Here is a 21,211-nt window from a genome sequence, read left to right as displayed (position 1 = left end):
AAGGAAAACTTCAGAAAAATTATTGTAATTCAATAAGATGAAAATTATAATAACAAAACTATCAACTATACAAGCTATGAAAAGAGTTTATCTATAAATGGACAACCTATACCCTTTGAGTATATGTCACATTCGGTCACACTCAACATGTAGAAAAAAGAGCACCTGAACAGGGCTGTATCAGGCAAGGCTCAGTCAGGAGACAGAAGACAGAAGCCACACCAGTAATTTTAACCGAGAAAATTTAATATGAGGAATTATTAACTAGTAAAATTACATGGTTAACTACTTTAAAAGGGGAAAAAAAAAGACTATAAAAGAATATTAGAATAGAAAATGTAGGAAATAGCTGCTATCTCTTTGTCTGAAGGAGCATATCCAGGGAAGGAGTCAGTGAAGAGCCTCTCTCTCAGGCTGAGAGTCACACCGTTGTAGGAGAGGGTGTGACTGCAGCCTGCAGGACAGCATGGGTTTGGTGAGAGTGTTGGTGGACTAGGGATGATGGGTAGGCACCGTCCTGCTGGGGTGCCAGTGAGCATCACTGGGTCTCCCACATCCTCCTGACAGCAGTGTCAGATGAGCAAGAAGAAAAAGCATAAGGACCCCTGGAAAAAGAAGCTGCTTCCTCTTCTTTGCCTTGTGGTTTTCCTCCAATGCCTCTGACAAACTCTAACTTAGCACCAGCTGACAAAGTGGCAATGTTTATACGATGCAGCTCCATTATCACAAAGCAAGAGAAAAAAAAATGGATTTATAACTGAGAGGCAATAACTATCAATTTATTGGCAGAAGGGCTAGCCCAACATAGCAATCATAATGACTTAAACATTTTTTAACAATTTATTTATTTATTTGATTGAGAAAGAGAGAGAGAAAGAACATGCAGAGAAAGAGGCAAAGGGAGAGAGAGTCTCAGGCAGACTCCACGCTGAGTGCAGAGCCCAACATGGGGCTCCATCTCACCACCCAGAGATCACAACCTGAGCCAAAACCAAGAGTCAGATGCCTAATCCAGGCATCTGGGTGCGCCACCCAGGCATCCCCCTGAACATTCCAATATTAATACTCAGGTATTTGAAAACTCTAATATGGATATTTGTTCCCTACAAAAACTAATAACAATAACTATCATTTCAGAAATTGCCACAGGCACATAACATTCAATTCAAAAAATTTCAGATGGGTGAGCGCTAACACTCTGCCTTTTCAAAACTCACAATCTAGTGAAATAGACTCCTGGATGGTCAATTGTTTTGTAATCTGTTCAGATAAAAGTATGCATAAGAAGTTGTAAGAATGAAATCAGCATATTTATGGATGAATTCAGTTAAAACAAAGAGAGAGATAATACTCTACAGAATTTTGACATGAGTCCTCCTGGAATATCTTATTCTGGAAACTCCAGTGTCAAGAAATTAAGACAGATTAAGTTTGAAGAAGGAAGGTAAGAATGATGAATGGAATAGAGAGATTGGTTTGTGAAGGAGACAGTTATCAGAAATCCATCTATATAGATTAATTAAGTGACAGGAAAAGCAGAAAGCTGACAAGCGAGAATTAAAAGTATGCAAAAACAGTAACAGAATACATGGAATTTAGTCTCATTGCACAGGCTTTATAGTTGGGGAAGATGTGGGGATTGAGTTTGGCCTTTAAGAATGGATAATATTCAACTGAAAGAAGATAAAACATGTTGATAGATGGAGAGCTTGAGCAAAACCCTATAATGGGAAAACGCTGAGCTACCAGTTGGCTAATGCAGAAGATTGTGTAGAGATCCAAGAATGTCTTCCTGTGACAGCAAGGAGCATTTCTCTGCCACACAGAGTAGGTGCAGGGAAACGCTGAATGGTTGAAAGAGTAGTTAAACAAACTTTTAAAGAATATTTGAAGAAGGAGCCCCATTTTAGAGAGCACTGAATATTGAGTCTGAATATTATCTTGTGAGGCAGGGAGAGTAACTGAAAAGTTTGTTGTTGTTTCGTTTTTGATATTTTGTAAAAAGAATGCTTTCAAGTCACTAGCAGCAGGTATTATGGATAGGAGATGAGAATGTACTTGAAATCAGGAATACCTGTTTGGAGACCATTTCACTGGTCCAGACAAGACTCTTTTATAGGTAGGCCAGGCCTTCAAAATGACTAGATTCTTGGTTCTCCTGCTTTCACATTTCTAGTTCTCTTACCAAGTATGTCATGCAGTTTGCAAAAAATAAACTTTCATTTTCATTGTAGCTTTACCAAGTCATCATGAATTGAAAAGAATCTTTTTCTTTTTTTACTTATTCCAGAGCGAAAGACTGAAAGGAAAAATAAACACAATTATAGAATTGTGTTTCCATATGTTTACACATGGAATGTGTAAACATCTTTCCTAACAGAACACAGCATAAAGAAGGGTAACAAGCACACCCCATTCAAGAAAATACTTCCAAAATCACAATCCCTGGGTTAACTCAGTCAGAAGACAGAAAAATAATATTTTCCCCTCCTTTTTCTCTATCTATACCTACCTTAATTAAATTGTTTACTGTTTCACAGTAAACTTACTTATAGTAGGTACTGGTTCACACATACCCTTGAAGTGTGTGAAACAGTAAATCTGACTCACAGCAGGTAAGAGACCAGAACTCATAACTAGGCTGGGTGGATTGTTTTTACCCTTTTGAATATCTTAGTCACTGCATCTTCCTGAGCTCCCGGGTCCTGATCCACAATTAGTCAGGAACTTTATGCATGTGTCATAATTCTTTAGGTTCCCACTCACCTCCTTCCTCAATTCCAAAGTCCTTGGTAGTAAATGATCTTGTCAATGCAATTTAGACTAAGTAACTTTTTTCATTCTTTTTGAACTTTTAATGTATGTGTGAATATCTATCCACTATATACACACACTCACACATATACACACACTCCAAAGTAAAATTTAAGTTTTATATGTATTCCCTAAAAAAAAATAGACAGATTTTTGTCCACATATTATCTTGACAAAGTTTACAAATCTGTTTAACTAGATTTACTCTGACATTTGGAAACCTACACCAGATTCTATGACAAGTTAGAAATAGGTTATCGTAGGGCACCTCGGTGGCTCAGTGGGTTAAACTTCTGCCTTCAGCTCAGGTCATGATCTCAAGGTCCTGAGATCAAGTCCTGCATCAGGCTCTCTGCTTCGCAGGGAGCCTGTTTTTACCCCCACCCCACAATCTGCCTCTCTGCCTACTTGTGATCTCTTTCTGTCAAAAATAAATAAATAAAAATCTTAAAGAAAAAAAAGAGAGAGAGATCAGATACTGTAGGTACATCTAAGGATACTTCTACTAACCTTGGAGAAGTAAGCTCTGGAAATTCAGTCCATTAGTCTGCTCTTTGACTTCTGCAATCATGACTTCCACAGGTACTCTGAAGAAAAGTTATGCTAATGACAGAGACTAATCTTCATAAAGTATTGTTCTACAAATTTATTCCACATTTTTCTATCGCCAATTCTTGGCCTTTTGGAAGGGTCTTCTTTTGAACATTCCCTTGTCAAATTCCTAACTTTACAAAGACCAATTCGAATGCCATCTCCTTCACAAAGGCTTGTTTGAGACCTTGTCCCACCAACCACATCCTATTCCTTCTGCCTATAAGCTCTCATAACAGTTTTTATATCTCTTTTGGCATTTTTCAAATTCTGTTTAAAATTATAGTTATACGTATATTTATCTAATCCTTTATACTTAGATTGACATTCCTTGAGGTTAGAAGCCATGTTCTGCTGATATTATTATCCACAAACCCCAGTACTGTGCTTGACTTAAAATACTCAGTAATTGATTATCCAGTTTAATGTGGGAAGCCAGATACAGTATATGTGCTGCCGAAGCGAGCGCTGGGAAGCCAGATATAGTCTCTGAGAAGGCTTCAGTAGGAGTTACTATTGGCAGGATGTCTGTAATGAAACCATTAAAATGCTTCCTCCTTGTGCTGGGAAGTTTATTCATTTTCTTCAGATTATATTTTAATGAAATTCTGTGATGGAAAATAAAAAGAAATACTTGTGTGTATTAGTCTATTCATATGAAGCTGGTTTTATGAATTTAAAGGGATTAGATAAAATTGATCTCATATATTGCAATACCTAACGAGTTGTGATTTCTTCTTCTGTAAATGAAAAAGCTTAAATTAAATTCCAGGGAAGTTACTTGGTGTCATTTAATCTTCGGTAATAAAATAAAAACTATGAGTGTGCAACTCTAAACAATTACTTTACTAATTCCCATTTCCCATTAAATTTTGAGGGTACCTGAGCAGTTAGAATAAAGGTACACTGAAAGGTAGAATAAAAGTCATGAAAGTGCACCAGATTTAAAAATAAAAAAATATAAATTATTTGTGCGAAATATTCAAAACTCTTGTTTCACTTTTCAAAAAAGTTGAGTATCTGCCCCGTGCACAGAGCATGCCTCCAAACAATAGAAGCCTTAACGTTTCCTAGACTTAGTTTCTTCTCAGAAAGTGCCTAAAATATCTGATTTATGACCATTTTGTTTCAGTAACCTAAGAACCAGATTGTCAAACAAAGCTGCTATAATGAAAACTGCAAAGGTCCCTCCCTTAAAAGCCCCTCTTCAAAAAAAGAAAAAGTAAATTGCCCATGAACAGAACAGTTTATGAGGAAAGGAAAGGCTATCATCATCATCTTCTTCTTCTTCTTCTTCTTTTTTTTAACTTGAAAGACATGTTTTTCCTTCCAGTAAAATCTTGAGGTACATAAAACACCTTAAAAACCTGAATACAGCTTCTGGAAATGTCATTTTTTTTTTTTGACAGGTAATTTCAAATAGAGTTTCACACAGAAAGAGAAAGGGATTTTTAAGAAAGACAAAATCTGGGGAAAGGGGAAAAAAAAGAGAGCTGGCAGCAGCAACACTGGGAAAGCATAATTGTCACAAATCATACTTGCCCTGTGGTTATCTCTACTCATTTCTTTGAATCTCTTTTTCTTCCTTGGAAATCCAGCGTGATTTTATAGCTTATGACCTGAGCCAACTACAACCATGGCATTTCAGCTAAAAGCCCAAGCCATTAAGACAAAAACAGGCTTGTCGTGATTACCAAGAGAGGTCTGTGTGTGCATTTCACTTCATTTTGAACTGTGACAGGTAAAATTGAGTTCCTGATAGCAGACGGTGGGACTTGGAGATCAAGTAGTTCAGGATGCTCAGCTACAACTTGTTCTTGCAAATTCATCTCAGCAGTCAGGACTGAAGAAAAAATAAGCAGATTGAGCGAGATAATTTAAGCTGCTACTAAGGAAAACAGAAATGATTTCTCTTTTCTCATGCATTTTTAAATTTCCAGAAGGCTATTAAATTATTGAACTATTTCCTGAAGGTATGAAATGCATGGAATCATCATTGTCAGCCACATTTATAACATATTTATTAATTGGTTCATGTGTCATATTTGGCACTTGGGGAGTTTAAAAAGAGAGAGAAGACAAATATAAAAATCAAGATGAATTTATACATCTTTATTAAATGTTCTCATCATCAAGTTCATAAACCTTTGAAATGCTCTCTTAAGCATCTGAGGAAAAATAAAGTTATGTGCTAAATCATTAAGACTATTAAACTTATTTAATTTAACAAATGTCTGGTGAAACATGACACAATCATAAAAATCACCAAATTTCGATTGAAATAAACCTGTGTTTTAAATATCAGCTCTATGAAAAATGATTTAAAAACTGACTTATTACAATGTGCTAGAAACTGTGCTGTTCCACTTTGCAGAAGCAGGTTGTAAAGATTAAATAGATTTTTCAATGTTGTTATAATTGTGTTCCTCCAAAATTCACCTGTTGAAGCCCTAAACCCCAGTTCCTCAGAATGTGACTATATTGGCAGAGAGAGTCTTCAAAGAGGTGAGGAAGTTAAGATGAAAATGTTGGTGAGTCCTAAACCCATATGACAGGTGTTCTTTCTTTTTTTTTTTTTAATATTTTATTTATTTATTTGACAGACAGAGATAACAAGTAGGCAGAAAGGCAGGCAGAGAGAGAGGAGGGGAAGAAGGCTCCCCGCCAAGCAGAGAGCCCGACACAGAACTCGATCCCAGGACTCCAGGATCAGGATCAGAGGCCCCAACCCAATGAGCCACCCAGGCGCCCCATGATAGGTGTTCTTACCAGAAGAGGAGATTAGGACTCAGACACCACAGAGGGACAACCACGTGAGGAGAGACAGCAAGAGAGTAGCCATCTGCAAGGTTAAAAGAGTGGCCTCAGAAGAAACCAAACCTGTTGACAACTTGACCAGAGCTACTTAGCCTCAAGTTCTGTCTCCTACCCACATCTGACCTATTTTGCTATCTTCTCTTCCCTTGACCCCTACAATGCTAGAATACCTAGGATCAGCCTCTACTCCCTCTTACTACACTGACTCCTAAAAGAGATCTCACCTTTTCAATGGCTTTATTGCCATCAGCATGCTCTCAACTCCCAAACTTACATCCCCGGCAAGCCCTTTCTTTGGGGCTGCTCAGTAAAGCAGCATTTAACCTCCCATGAACGTGTTTGCTGATTGTCTCACAAGCATCCAAATGCTATCTTATCCAAAATCAAACTCAGGATTTTCCTCTAAAGTCTGCTTCCAAAACGTGTCCTGAACCTGTCTAACCCTCTCTTTTCTGCAGTGTTGTCTAGGACGCTGTTATTTCGTGTCTGAGTTGCCCTGGACCAACCTTCTTGCTTTACTGAATTTATCAGAGTCTTTCTGACTTGTGTCTTTGTGCTTTCTCTTGCCTTGGGTCCTTTTCTCCCCTGGCCCTTGATAGGACTTTTCTCATTCTTCAAGACTCCAGTCATATGTCACCTCCTCAGAGAGGTCAGCCCTGATAAATCTCTCTTAATAGTTCTCCCCTTCAGTTTCTCTATGTCCCATTCATTTACTTCTAAGTATTTCCCGTTCAAAATATTTTTCTTATTAGCGTTTTATCTGTCTCCACTGCTGTCAAAGAAAAAAGATACAACATACAGATTAAATAGGTAAGGAAAGACCGGATTCAAGACTTTCTAAATAGAGGACAGAGGTTAAACTCAACTCTGCTGAAACAAAATGCTGGGGAGTTTGTAAGATGTGGGGTGAGCTAGTGGCAATAGCAGGGAAATGGATCAATATGATTAGGTCTCTGTGTTTGTAACTGGTGCTTATAATCAAAGATAGACATCCGTTTTGGTTCTAAACCTAAGTGCCAAATACAGTTCCTGACACACACGTCCTGGTCAGATTCTGACAAAGGAGCACATGAATGACTACACTGTGCTAGAACACTTAAACTGTGCTGTGTACGGTATTTAGTATCTCTAAAGGACTAACCTGTGCTGTGTAGGGTATTTAGTATCTCTAAGGACTCGGCGTCCTATAAAATTGGAATAATACTCTATGTCTTATAGGTTGTTGTTAAGATTAAATAATGTGTTCTTTCAAGTCTCCTGATGTAAGAATAGTTACAAACGGAAGGACTGTTAAATTGATCAACCGGGGAATATAAAATTATTTGCCTGTCTATGGTGGTTCCTCAAAAGCTTAAACAAAAGTACTTTATGATCCAGCAATTCTTTTTTTTTTTTTTAAAGATTTTATTTATTTGACAGAGAGAAATCACAAGTACACTGAGAGGCAGGCAGAGAGAGAGAGAAGGAAGCAGGCTCCCTGCTGAGCAGAGAGCCCGATGCGGGACTCGATCCCAGGACCCTGAGATCATGACCCGAGCCGAAGGCAGCGGCTTAACCCACTGAGCCACCCAGGCGCCCCTCCAGCAATTCTACTTCTAGGCAGATACCCCAAAGAGATGAAAGCAGGGACCCTAACAAATATTTGCACACCCATGTTCATACCACCACTATTCACAGCAGCCAAGAGCTGGAAACAACTCAAATGTCTATCAATAGAGTAATAAACAAAAAGCGATGTGTACACATATACAATATTGTTATTTTTCAGTCATAAAAAGGAATGAAATTCTCATATAAAATACAGTATGGATAAACCCTGAAAATGTTATGCTAACTGAAATAAGCCAGACTAAGAAGGATAGAAACTGTATGATTCCACTTACTTGAGGTATCTAGAAGAGGCAGATTCAAAAAGTAGAATGGAGAGTACCTGGGGCCGGTGGTAAGGGTAGTAGGAGAAGGGGAGTTACTGTTTCATGGGTATGGAATTTCTGTTTGAGATAATGAAAAATGCTGGAAATGGTTATTGGCGATCTTTAAACAACATTGTGAATATACTTAACGCCACTGTGTTGTATACTTAAAATGGTTAGAATGATAAATTTTGTTATGTATGTTTCATACCAATAAAAAATAGTGAATAAATATTAAAAATAATTATTCCCCTACAGTATAGATATTTCATTCATCGTGAGCAAATTTCTTACAGGCTGGGGAGGGTTGCACAGTGCCATGGAAAAATCCCCAGATATGGATTCAGAAGATTTCTTTTTTTCCAGGCTCAGCTCTGTCACTTAACCAGCAATAAAAATTTGAGCAAGTCCCTTGGGTCCTTTGCACCTTAATTTCTTCTAGTTACAGTATCCAACAGGATTGTTTTGCATACTAAAAGAAAATAATGCATATAAAGGACTTTGTAAATTCCAACAATTATATAAGTAGATGGGAACAGTTTTTATTATATATTCCTTTAAAGAAGCTTAATCTTTTCACTGAAATGTGCTTATTAATTGCTATTTAATTACCCTAAAATATTAAATTACTGTTGCTAAGATTCTGCCAAGTTGGATTTTTTTTTTTCTGTGCATGAAATTGTAAGTTTTTGGAATGGAAAAAAATGCTGAATTTCTAAGGAAAACCATTTCCATTTATTATTCATATAGCGAATGGGTCATTAAACCTTTCTGTTCCATACCTTTTGTTCATTGTACAGCCTCACTGTACATACTTTAGGAAGAAAGGATAACTATATTATATCCTGTCTGGAAAAAATGACTTTCATTCATATGTCATTACAAGTATTAAAATTTTTTATTTTGCTACCTCCTCTCATCTTCCATTCGATACCACACAAACCATTATCATTGCATTGTCAGACATATGATAGTTTGATACGGCACTATATCCAAGCAGAAATTGTTTTGTAAAACACTTTGGATACATAATTACACTGAAAAATAAACATTTTAAAGGTAACATAAGTTTGTTGTTATAACCTCATAACTTGATACCAAAATTAGTGTGGTTGAACAAATGTCAACTAATTTTTTGTTTCCCTCCTTAGTGGTTATGTCTTTGACTATGATTACTACAGAGAAGATTTCTACAATCGGTATGTTAGTTTTTCATTCTTGTTACCCTTTAATTTAAATTTTTTTAACTGTTTTGTATATTGCATTCCTAAGTATTCTTACTAGATGTTTAAAGTACAGAAAATTCTTTACTCAGTCCCAAAAAATAAAATGTAGACATATTTTCTTATTTTCATTGTGCTTACTAAAGCATAGTACATCTTGGACTTTTAGGACTCTAGTGGTTCTTAAGCCAAAAGTTCAGTTATGGAATATTAGAATAACATTCCAAAAATTTAATGAACCAATATTGTTTTCCAGGTCTGTTGTTGCCTTAGGATTCTTCAAGACTGAGAGTTTTGTAAACTCGGAAAATGACTCCAACCTTCTAAAATACATCTTTTTTCAGTATGACACATTGCAGTGTTAGTTAGTTAGATTGGTTAGATTCAGTTAAAAACTACGGGCAATTCTTGCTTTGCATAGTGGTGTTGGATCATAAAAGAAACCATGGAAAGTGATGTTAACAACCAGTGAAAAAATAGAATTTTTCCACCACCTCTAAAAGTGTTTGTAAAAACATTAAAAACTCTCTTACTGTTGGTTATAAATAATAGCGAAATACAGTAAAGTTGTTTTAAGTACACTATAATTTGAAACAGTAAAAATATTCAGAATTGACCTGTTTTTAGCTCTTTGTAAAAAGACCTGTCCAAAAGTAGTTTAAGCGGGACCTGCCTTCTTGTACAAATAGAATATGGAGCTAGCATCCCTCTTGTGCCTCGGTGAGGTGTCCTACTCCTTTCGAAGGCTGGACCAGCTCCAATAGATGATCAGCTTTGTGAACTATCTTGGGGAGGTCTTCAGTGTGTGGTTCTTTTGCCAGTGTCCCTTCTTCTGGAGCATCGTCATCCCACTTTATCCCTTCACAACTGAATTCCTCATTTGTGTCAATATGTTTGCTTTTCCAAGGTTCCTCTGGCTCGATATCTAGAGTCTCTCTAGTAGAAGAATGTCGGCAGTCCTCAGCTGTTTCTCCTACAGTTCTATCCCATGTAATATTATTCCACTTCCACTTCTCTTTTTTGCTGCACTTTCATTTTTGTGGACCAGTTCCCTCTTTTGATTATCCACTTCTACCCAGGGCCACATGGGTTTATGACTGGCAACAAGGAGACAGTACAACTGCACAGTTCCTGTCTGTGTGTGCGACAGATGCGCGGCAACCAGACGGGCTTTGAATGACGTGACGTGACCGATCACTGATCATGATGTGTCTCTGATTTGCACAGTGCTTAGTAGGCTGAAACACCAGCAGCCAAGTTTGGGCTTGATGAAATTACTCATAGTTAATACGTGGCAACTGAAATTCGATTTGTGCTGTGGGGAGCCGAGTTATTTAACTAAACACGGGTAATTGAAATTCTGAGATACGCAGATCAAGGGCTCACTGTTGTAGATCATTAGACCACACACACACAAAAATGAGATAAAGATCTTTTAAGCTTTTTAATGGTGAGTTCTAGTCAAATAACAACCAAAAAAATCCCAAGGTATAAAAATGCAGACTTGGAAAAATAGTTCATAATGGACATTTTTAATAGAGGAGAAACTTCAGGATCCCAGGGAGAGCCTGGCTCTATTTGCTCCAGCTGTGTGGCTCCTTTCCCAGCTCCACAAGAACACGATATACCCTCCTCCTTCAGCACCTTTTTCCATGCTGTTCCTTCTCCTCATTCCTCCCTCTGCCATAGTTAACTTGACTTCATCCCTCAAATCTCAGCATGAGCACCACTTTCAGACTAAATTAGTTTCTTCTGTTCCCCTCTCTCAGTACACAGCATTGTTCCTTCACAGCACTTCTGCTTTTTACTGCTGTCTTTCTTTGTGATGACAGTACTTGATTTATGTCTGCCTCTCTTCCTCCATGAATGTGGAAAATGCTTAGGTTTGAGTATTATTGTATCCTCTGGCAATATCATTAAGTCTCAAACATAGTGGATACTCAATTTGTGTTCTTCATTCATCTCTTTGGATGTAGAGAGACTTTGGTTTTCCCTAGGTCATATAGTAAATTCATGACCAAACTACAATTATAAACTGTTCATTTAGATTCAATAACCAACTGTGTGAATATGCAAAACGGAAGGGGAGCAATATTAGTCTATGAGTTAAGTGAATGGAGACTGCCTTACCTAAAGGATGATCAGACCACAACCATACGTTCATCACCGCTATGTTCAACTACTCAGTTAAGCAAGTTGTTCCATTAGTTATGCCTTTATGACTAAATATGAATTTTAAAATGTAATTTTCTCAAATCATTTTTATAATTTCTAAAAACACAGCATTTTATTGTAAATATTAAACAGCCTGTAATAACTTGTCCTTAAAATGATCTGAAGATCTGGCAGCATAAAATAATCCCATTTACTATCAAGAAAAGACAACATTTAAATAGTCTGCATACTCGGGGCGCCTGGGTGGCTCAGTGGGTTAAGCCGCTGCCTTCGGCTCAGGTCATGATCTCAGGGTCCTGGGATCGAGTCCCGCATCGGGCTCTCTGCTCAGCAGGGATCCTGCTTCCCTCTCTCTCTGCCTGCCTCTCTGTCTGCTTGTGATCTCTGTCTGTCAAATCAACAAATAAAAAATCTTTAAAAAAAAAATAGTCTGCATACTCTTTGAAAATTTTAGTTTCAGACAATTCTAAGAAAAATTTTTAAATATTTTATTTATTTATTTGAGAGAAGGAGAGCACAAGTGGGGTGAAGGACAGAAGGAGAAACAGACACCCTGCTGAGCAGGGAGCCTGATGCAGGGCTCGATCCCAGCCAAAGTTGGCTACCCCAGGCTACCCTTTAGGCTCACCCTGAAGACATTTTTTTATACAGCTTTTTTTTTCTTTTTTTTCCAGAATACAGAACACTGTCATAATTGCTATGAGTAAAGTTTTCAATTAATATACACTTTTAATTTGTCAATATGAAACTCTTTTGGCATTGTACTCTCTTAAGTGTTTTCTATCTTGGGATTTCCTTCTACATTTAAAGAATTTCTAGGGGCGCCTGGGTGGCTCAGCCGTAAAGTGTCTGCCTTCAGCTCAGGTCACGATCCCAGGTCCCTGGGATTGAGCCCCACATCAGGCTCCTTCCTCAGCGGGAAGCCTGCTTCTCCCTCTGTCTGCCACTTCCCCTGCTTGCACTCTCTCTCTCTCTGTCAAATAAATAAATTAAATATTTTTAAAATATGAGTAAAATAAAGAATTTCTACCTAAAATGGAGTTTCTATATAAATTATAGCTCAATAACATGACTAGGTAGATGATAGATAGATAAATAGATGATAGATAAATCTTTCCTACCTGCCAAAGAGTTATAGAGCTTGAAGTTTTCAGATGATTCTTCACTACACCAAAAAAACTAACTCTGAACAATTCCCCCTATCACTTATTTGTCTTATATAAAATCTGTTTGGCATATAAGGTCAGTATGGTTGTGTTGCTAACAGAAAGTCTGAACAATCTGTGCTCTTACTGGTGTGTTTTTTTTTTTTCCACTTTTTGCACTTGGTTAAAAAGATGTAAGCATCCATCACTAATGGATTGAGTCAGGAGTTCCCTATGAAAATAGATTGTCATGAAGGAGAACAGAAGAGAAGTTGGATGATATCAATAGCCTACAAAGTGCTAACCATTTTATCCACAGTAATTTCTCACAAATTACACTCTGCTTGAATTTATGGTTAATTTTTTTTTCTCTTTTACTAGTGGTGCAAACTTCGGTGAGTTATTTAATACCACAAAACATGTTGTCTCATTCATGAAGTGAGCAAGAAATTAATTCCTGTCTCATAAGGTTATTCTAAGGATTAAATGAAGTAATGTACAAATAATGATCCGCATTGTGCCTGCTCTATCCTGGTATATTTTTACTGCATAATCAATGTTAGCTACGAATAACAGCTAACAGTAACTATTAACAATGATGCTGAATGCATTTCTTATACTGGTACTCATGGAGCATTGTCCCTGGGACTGAGAAATCAACTGGTTGGTCAGTTGTTCCAAAATAGTCCATTGTGCCACCTCTGGATTATTCTCTTTTTATTGTTTTCCCTTCTGCTTCCCAGAGCATAATAGCTTAGTCACTATCAAATATCCATATCCTATGGTCATCCTATCTCTGCCAGGTTTGAGAATTCTAATGTGATTGGGGATTTCAACCTTTAGATAGTTTCAGCTTAGAAAACTGCTTTACACAATGTGCCATGGTTGTCAATGTGTTGATACATTGGCCCAGCAGTAACTTTCCTGAAGACTAAGTTAGTGTCTGTCTTGGTTTCGGGGATCATGAAGAATGTCACTAAATAATAGACTTGAATAGTTATTCTAAACTCTTTTTTATATTTCACAAGGCACCGTTCAATAATTTACAGCATTAAATGGCATTTTCTTCTAAAAGGTCAAGTCTGACTCTAAATGAAGGACATTCCATGTTATTAAAACTAAACATAAATATTTATATTCTTTCAAGTAAAGTAAAGGAGATAAATACCTAAAATTATATTGAATTGCCCCAGGGAATGTTCTCAATTTCTGACATATTAGCAGTGTTAATCCAATCTTTTTTCAGTAGTATCAGGAACAGCACTGAACAACAGCTGACAACCCCCAGTATAAGTAAGCTTCTGTTAATAGAGAAAAAGAAATTCCAGATGTGCTTTACCATATAGAAAACATATATACATATTAAATGATGTGAAATGGGCATTGTTCCACTCTGGTACAATTTTGACCTTGAGTAACTTAACAGAAGAGAAGCTACTCGAGCTATAGTTAACATCAAGTTGCTGTTGTTTCCTTGATTACAGAGTAGAGCATAGATATATTCATGACTCTTGGAAAAACATATTTGCAAGAGGCAATGTATGTGTTTCATTATGCATGTTTAAATAATCATCTAATAGAATAGTATTCCACTTAAAACATTTGGAAATAACAGTATGGTACACTTGACAAAGGGTATATGATTTAGAGGCAGAGGACATGAGTATCAGGCCTAGCTATGCTTGTGCTGCCTGGCTAAGTGACCTGGGTAACATCACATCATCCTTTTTTTTTTGTCTTCATGGGAAAAATGACTTAACAATACCCACATTACAGAATTATAAGCAATTAATAAGAGAATCATTTTACTGATTTATAACCTCAAAACTGCTATTCGAATGTATTAACTTTTTCATTAACCAAAGCTGTATATGAAACATAGCAGATAGCAAAGTTGTACAAATGGTAAAGATTATATTGCATTCAAAAAGTTGCAGAAAAACACTGAAAAGAAATTTCAAAAAATAATAAAATTTTTTCAAAATTGCAGAAAAGATCTTCAAGATTTTGATCACCTTGCCTTTAAAAGCATGTTCAAGAAATATCTGCACAAGATCCAAGAAGATAACTTCACTGAAAATCTTGGAAAATTTTAGTAACAAGCAAAAAAAAAAAAAATAGAAATTATTCATTTACTGGTCTCCAGTTAAGTGTGTCTTTGAAATCTCCTAATTCAGTTGAAACCAAAAGACTACTTGAAGTCAGCATGGAAATTATAGACAGATTTTGTGAATTTTGAGTAATTCAAGCAGTGTAGAAAACAGATATAATGAGTAGGCTATAAGAATAAAAAAAAAAAAAGAATCATTCACATGGATTTCAAATATATTCCTTCTTAAAAAAGAATAGGCACCTTAATTTGATTTTATAGACTATGCATCTGCCAGAAGATAAACATGCTGAAGAGAAGTGTTCAAAGTTCAATCAATACATAGGAAGATCTCTGATCCTCTGGTTACTGATCTTCACATATGCTGCAAAGCCCCAGTGAGATGAACTTGTTCTCAGATTTGGGCTGTAGGCAGCGTAGTTTTTTAGCACCTAGCACAGACTACATGTTTTTGTTAGCATTAAGCTCATGGTGACTGTAGCTTTTGATTCATGAATAAGGAAAATGAAGAATTCTTTTCATGAGGGAAATTTAGAAAAAAATTAGGTAATTACCAATTCTTGAAATCTATTTATCTAAATAATTTATCTAAAATTAAAATTCATTCTTCAGTGATAAAATATTAAGCAAACATTACATTAATTTTTTTTTAATTTCAAAATCACATTAGGTGACTCGAAAAATAAGAATTAAGTCAAAGTCAATCAGATAATGATTATTAGAATATGGCATATCTGCTTGAGAAAATGCACCATAGCAATTAAAATAAACATTAAGAAAACCATTTAGCAGGCTTGAGAAATGTTTTTAGTATAAACCAAGGAGAATTAACCAGAATACATGATTATGCATATACTTCGTTCTCAACTATGTGAAAGATATGGATACTTGTGGAAAAAAGATTAGAAAATGATAGTAATCTTTTATTTTTATTTATTTAATTTACTTATTTATTGAGAGGGAGAGAAAGAATCTTAGGCAGGTTCCACACCAGTGCAGAGCTTGTCATAGGACTCAGTCTCACAACACTGAGATCACAACCTGAGCCAAAATTAAGAGGCAGACATTTAACCAATTGAGCCAAACATGTGCCCCACATAGTAGCTGTTTTAAGGTATGAGGTTAGGAGTTATGTCTTTTTTTAAGTGTTGCTTTATTATTGTTGAGCTTAATACTAAAAAGCTTTTAATAAAAACAAGCATTCAAAATTATATTCATTTTATATGTTAATATGCCAGTAAATTGTCTATGTCCAAAATACAGCTAACTTTTAATAGCTAATATCCATATTCTTCTTAGAGACAAACTATGTTTATTTTTATCAAGTACATAAATATTATTTACCAGAGTTTACCTTTTTCCAGGTAATAAAATTACATATCTCAGCCATTATTAAAGTAAACAGAATTCCAAACAAGAAATAAGAACTTGAAAAGTAGAGATATTTATTAAATAAAGTGAATTAATTCCTCATATTTTTGTACTGGGTTGTTTTTAGTGAAATCTGGCTACATTTATTTTATTTACTCTTAAGAGTAGGTCTTTTAGGGTTCTTATTTTAAAGTAGACTTTAAGGAAGGAATTATTCTGTGTTTAGCTTCATTATAAATCATTATCTATTTGGCCAATAAATATTAGAGGGAAAACAGTATTCTACACATATTAGGGAAAATAAAGAACCATTAAAGAAAAGGAGAGGGAATGTAATTCTAGGAGTGGAAGGAACCCAAAAAATGAGAAGGAAGAAATTTTAAACTTTTCATTGCCCTTTGAGATTTGGATTCCATTTAATTCAATTGCATTATTATCTTTGTTGTCTATAATCTTAAATGGACTATTTCCTTTGTTTCAGCAATTCTGCTGATACCTTATAAGGTAAAATTTTTAAAATTTTCTATAAACAGAATTCTGATGAGAAAGCCAGTGGTGTGTCTCCTTTCATGAGTTAACTCTTACCTACTTCCCTCTGCTTTTAGAAGAACCCTACATCTTACCTTAAATCCCAGAAAGTCTGACCCCATTCCCCATCCTTATCTTGTTACGTTTTTGTGCATTAGGACAATACCCAGTCTTCCTCTTATTTCTGGTAAACTCAAGTGTAGCCAATGAAAATTAAGAAACTCCTCAACTCCGCTCAATTTTATAAAATTCAAAATTGTGCTGCCATCTGAAGTGTCCATACACTTCTTTAGTTGGTTTGTTTGTTTGTTTGTTTGCTTTCGTAAATTATATGTCCCTTTTTAAAACTTCTTAAGTTCTGATATTGCACATCTTCCCATCACAGTGGCAGAAAGAATTGGTAAAACCTTCCTTGATTCCTTGATGAGAAAGGAGTCATTGCCCTTCGAAGCGACTCACCAGAATATTCAGAGAACAAGGGCTACGCTCTATAGGAATTGACAGCAGAGGACACGCATGACACATACTGAGTATGTGACGAAAATGTATGTCGCATACCAAAAGCATGTCGCAAACCAAAAGCATGTCACAAATACAATGAGCAAACACAGCTGTTTTCTCAACATAAAATGAGGCCTGCGCGACACTGGAGGCTTTGTAATTGTTGGCTGGGGTAGCAATAGGAAATGGTGAGAAACCATTTCCTGTAAAACATTCTTGAACTACATTGTCCCTGAAGTCCCAGTGAGTAAGGTGGCTTTACTTGGCCTGCGTTTTCATTATAGCATTTCTCCATCGTGGTATATTTTACTCATGCTTTCGAAATGTTCTCAACCCAACTTATAGATTAGCTTAATTAATGAACCAGATAAATTGCACTTTCGTGGCCCCCGGGGAAATGGCTCCTCCAAAAGAACTTGCCTTTCCTCTGAAGCAGCAGCATCTGCCCTGGAAGAGTTGAGTCAATTGCTGTATTTTTTTTTTTTTTTTGTCTTCCCTCAATAGCTCTGGGTGTTCGAGCTCATAAAAAGTGCCTTCATATTTTGGCTCACTAGCTTAAGGTGCTGTGTGAATTCAACTTATAAATAAGTAATGGAGTCCTTGTTTTGTGATTGAAATGAGGGGCAGGTTTCGTTGACCCTTTTGAGTTTCCAGCCCCTAGCGGTATAGATGATATTCATAACCCTTTTCAGCTTCATCCTGCCCATCCTCTTTGAAGGAAACTATAATGTGTTGACATCCGTGACCTGTTCTCCGCTAGCAGTTCTTCAGCTCTAATGGACTTTGCTTATTCACAGAGGATGGCACCTCTCTTGAACTCTGTCTCATTTCATTTCTTTTCCTTTCCAGACATCTCTTAGTTTCTCCCCAGCATGCTTCCAAATAGTTTTTGAACACTTTAGCTCTCTAATGTAGGAGATAGCCCCGGTACTAAGTTCTGCTTCAAGCGTGGTTTATATGCTCCTTTTTTTTTTTTTTTTACCCCCATAGTATCATAGTTTTGAGTGTTTCTGGATGAATATTTGGAAACCTGCCTATCTTAATTTTTACTGTATTTCATATATTGTTGTCCAAAAAGGGATTCATCTGTATGCATAAATAAAATGTAACTTTATAAAATGACCTATTACAGAAACTGCTTTTTTCCTATTATAGAAACTTCTGACTTTCATATTAGATTATTCTTATTGACTGTTTTAAAACAGTTATGAGAATGTAATCTATATAATCCATATATAATGTCACAATAAAGTAGTATCAGTGATCATTCTAAGTCAATAACACTGTTCCCTTTAGAGTGGATAAAATAACAACACATCTGGTTCACTGGTAGCTAGTTTTTTAAAAAGTGAGTGAGTAAATATATCCTCATAGTTTTTCTCTGATTTTTTTGCTTCTCAAATGTGCTAAGTATGCAAAAATGTGTTGTTCATGAGTATGCAGTATGAACAATATGAAAGCTTCTGAATCTGTGAATTACATATTTATCTAAATGAGTAAATATTCTCATACTTTTATTCCTTTTGTTGTTCAGTGGCAGTGCATTGATTGTGGTAATTATCATTTTTCACTTTTTAGTAAAAGCTTCTGGAATTTTTATTGGTATTTTTCTCGGTTAGGGAAATTTTCTATACCTTACTCTACAAATATCACTAGTCTCAGTTCACATGTCTAGCAAATGGTCAGAATAATAAAAGACATCGTGATACGTATTTCCACTGGTACTCTAGTCAACAACATTTTATCTTCTTTTTTACTGAAATCCATTCTCCCTTTTTCTACAGCCAGAGGAGTCCTTTGTTACTTAAAAAGTCCTTAGAGGTGCGGCACTATGTTGATTTGTCTCTCACAGCTGTTCTCTTTAATCTAGACTCACTTCAGAATGATTTTCCGTATGAGCTGTTTTATGCGAAACAATAATCTGCTTTGCCTTGTTCCTGATTCGGCATGATCTTTTCCTCTTTTCAAACTAGTGCACTAATAAGGGCTGATGAGTAAGAGGAAGATTTCTGTCCTAGGAAGGATATGTCTGTGAGACTGAGCAAAGAAATATACTTGGGAAGAAAGGTCAGCTTGATTTCGACAAATGGTAGGGTACCACTGGAGTAAATTCTCTGTCCTTTCGTACTTTAAAGATGAGTTCATATTGGAGAGCCAGATTCTAATGTCCAGAACGCATAGACTGTTAGAATCCTATTTCTAATAAGCACCTATGTGAGAACAACCACCATAACAAAAACATTTATTGACATTTTTTACAAGGCCCTTTTCTTAATCATTTCACACATTTGACAGAACATGGAGGCATAAACCAACTCTCAGCCACACTTGTGTTTTGTGAAGGTTATTCGATTACCATGGGCGTGTGCCTCCGCCTCCCCGTGCGGTGATTCCACTGAAGCGTCCCAGAGTGGCCGTCACGACGACTCGCAGGGGAAAAGGGGTCTTTTCCATGAAAGGAGGATCAAGATCGACCGTCAGTGGGTCGTCTTCATCAGGCTCTAAATGTAAGTAATCTTCCTTATTTTATTTCTGCTTAAGAGGGGAGGGGCTACTTATCATTGCACTAATGCCTATATTCAGTAAATTAATAATTATGGATTTTCTGTTAGGTACAAAGTATGAGAGAAACCTAAAATGGATAAGAAAGGGACTCAGCTTTGTGGTCATACTACGTTGCAGTAGGGAGACAGACACAAGCATGACTAACAAAAACCCAATTTGAGGGACGCCTGAGTGCCTCTGTTGGTTAAGCCACTGCCTTCCATTCAGGTCATGATCCTGGAGTCCCAGAATCGAATCCTACATGGACTCCCTGCTCAGCAGGGAGTCTGCTTCTCCCTCTGACCCTCCCCCTTCTCATGCTCTCTCTCTCTTTCTCTCTCATTCTCACTCTCTCTCAAATAAGTAAATAAAATCTTAAAAAAAAAAAAATTGAAAACTATTCTCAGGGAAAGTAACACGTTAGGCCCATCTGGTTTGTAACATATTAAAGTTATGAAATATAAAGTGTTGCTTTTAGGAAAGAAAAACTATTAACTCAAAAGAGAGGGCATATACTATCTTTTCAGGGAAAGAGTATGCAAAATTAGTACATGCTTTGAATATTTGAACACTGGGATAACTAAGATAGGCAAATGACATACTAAATATGTTAAAAATGTAACTTCCCATACTATGCTAAATCATTATGCTTATGTGTCTGGAAGTATATGTTATGTCATAAAAAATAAAATAATATTAATATAATTTCATGATAATTAGTGAAAAGTAAAGATAAGTAAACTTTCTGACAAAATATACTGCTAAATTTTTATACAGAGGGATTCAGAAAAACTAATTTATTATAATAGTATTCATAAGGAAAAGATAGAAGAATTTCATGCATTCCTTAAGATTACTTTGTAGCAGAGAAGAGATAGACAATAAGCAAACAAACTAGAATATGAGATGTTACACTGTAGAGCATTGCTACGCCAAAGTATCAATAAAGAGAAAGTTTCATAGAATGGTGTATGGCTACCCCTCTCTGATGAAAGTGGCATTGGAACTGAGACTTGATGGAAGTAAGGAAGTGAGAGAGTGAGCCTAAAGCTCTTGGGGACAGAGCATTCTCACAGGGGAATGGTCAGTGCTGTGACCTTAGGTTAATAGTCAGGGAACAGCAGGAAAACCAGAGTAGCTGTAGCAGAGTAAGGGAGGGAAAATGTAGCTGGAAATAAGGTGAGAGAGGTAGCGAGAGGGCAAGTTCCAGAACAGATTGGCCGACCATTGTAGAGACTTCGTAGTTACTCTGCATCCTGACATTTTAGATAAGTAAGGCAAATACTATTATCCCGATTTTTTTTTAAGGTTTTTTTTTTTTTTTTTTTTTTGAAAGAGAGAGAGAGAATGAGCAGTGGGGATGGGCAGAGGGGGACAGAGGGAGAGAGAGAGGGAGAGGGAGAGGGAAAAGCAGACTCTCCTGCTGAGCAGGGCCCGATGTGGGGGCTGGATCTCAGGACCCAGAGATCAGGACCTGAG

General features: G+C 36.4%; 1 protein-coding gene across 13 annotated transcripts in view; it reads left to right on the top strand.

Annotated features, from left to right (window-relative positions):
• The window catches only part of RALYL (RALY RNA binding protein like), a 713,948-nt gene that overhangs the window by 616,424 nt on the left and 76,313 nt on the right, over positions 1 to 21,211 (top strand). For all 13 annotated transcript variants that reach the window (XM_059166125.1, XM_059166124.1, XM_059166115.1 and 10 more), the window contains 2 exons: positions 9,287 to 9,334; positions 19,532 to 19,695. In XM_059166125.1, coding sequence (XP_059022108.1) covers positions 9,287 to 9,334; positions 19,532 to 19,695 — 212 coding nt within the window. The remainder of the gene's footprint in view (positions 1 to 9,286; positions 9,335 to 19,531; positions 19,696 to 21,211) is intronic.

The sequence above is a fragment of the Mustela lutreola genome, chromosome 3, assembly GCF_030435805.1.
Source record: "Mustela lutreola isolate mMusLut2 chromosome 3, mMusLut2.pri, whole genome shotgun sequence".
NCBI classification, from domain to species: domain Eukaryota; kingdom Metazoa; phylum Chordata; class Mammalia; order Carnivora; family Mustelidae; genus Mustela; species Mustela lutreola.
Note: the sequence above shows the minus strand (reverse complement) of the source record. Positions and strands in the feature narration are given on the sequence as shown.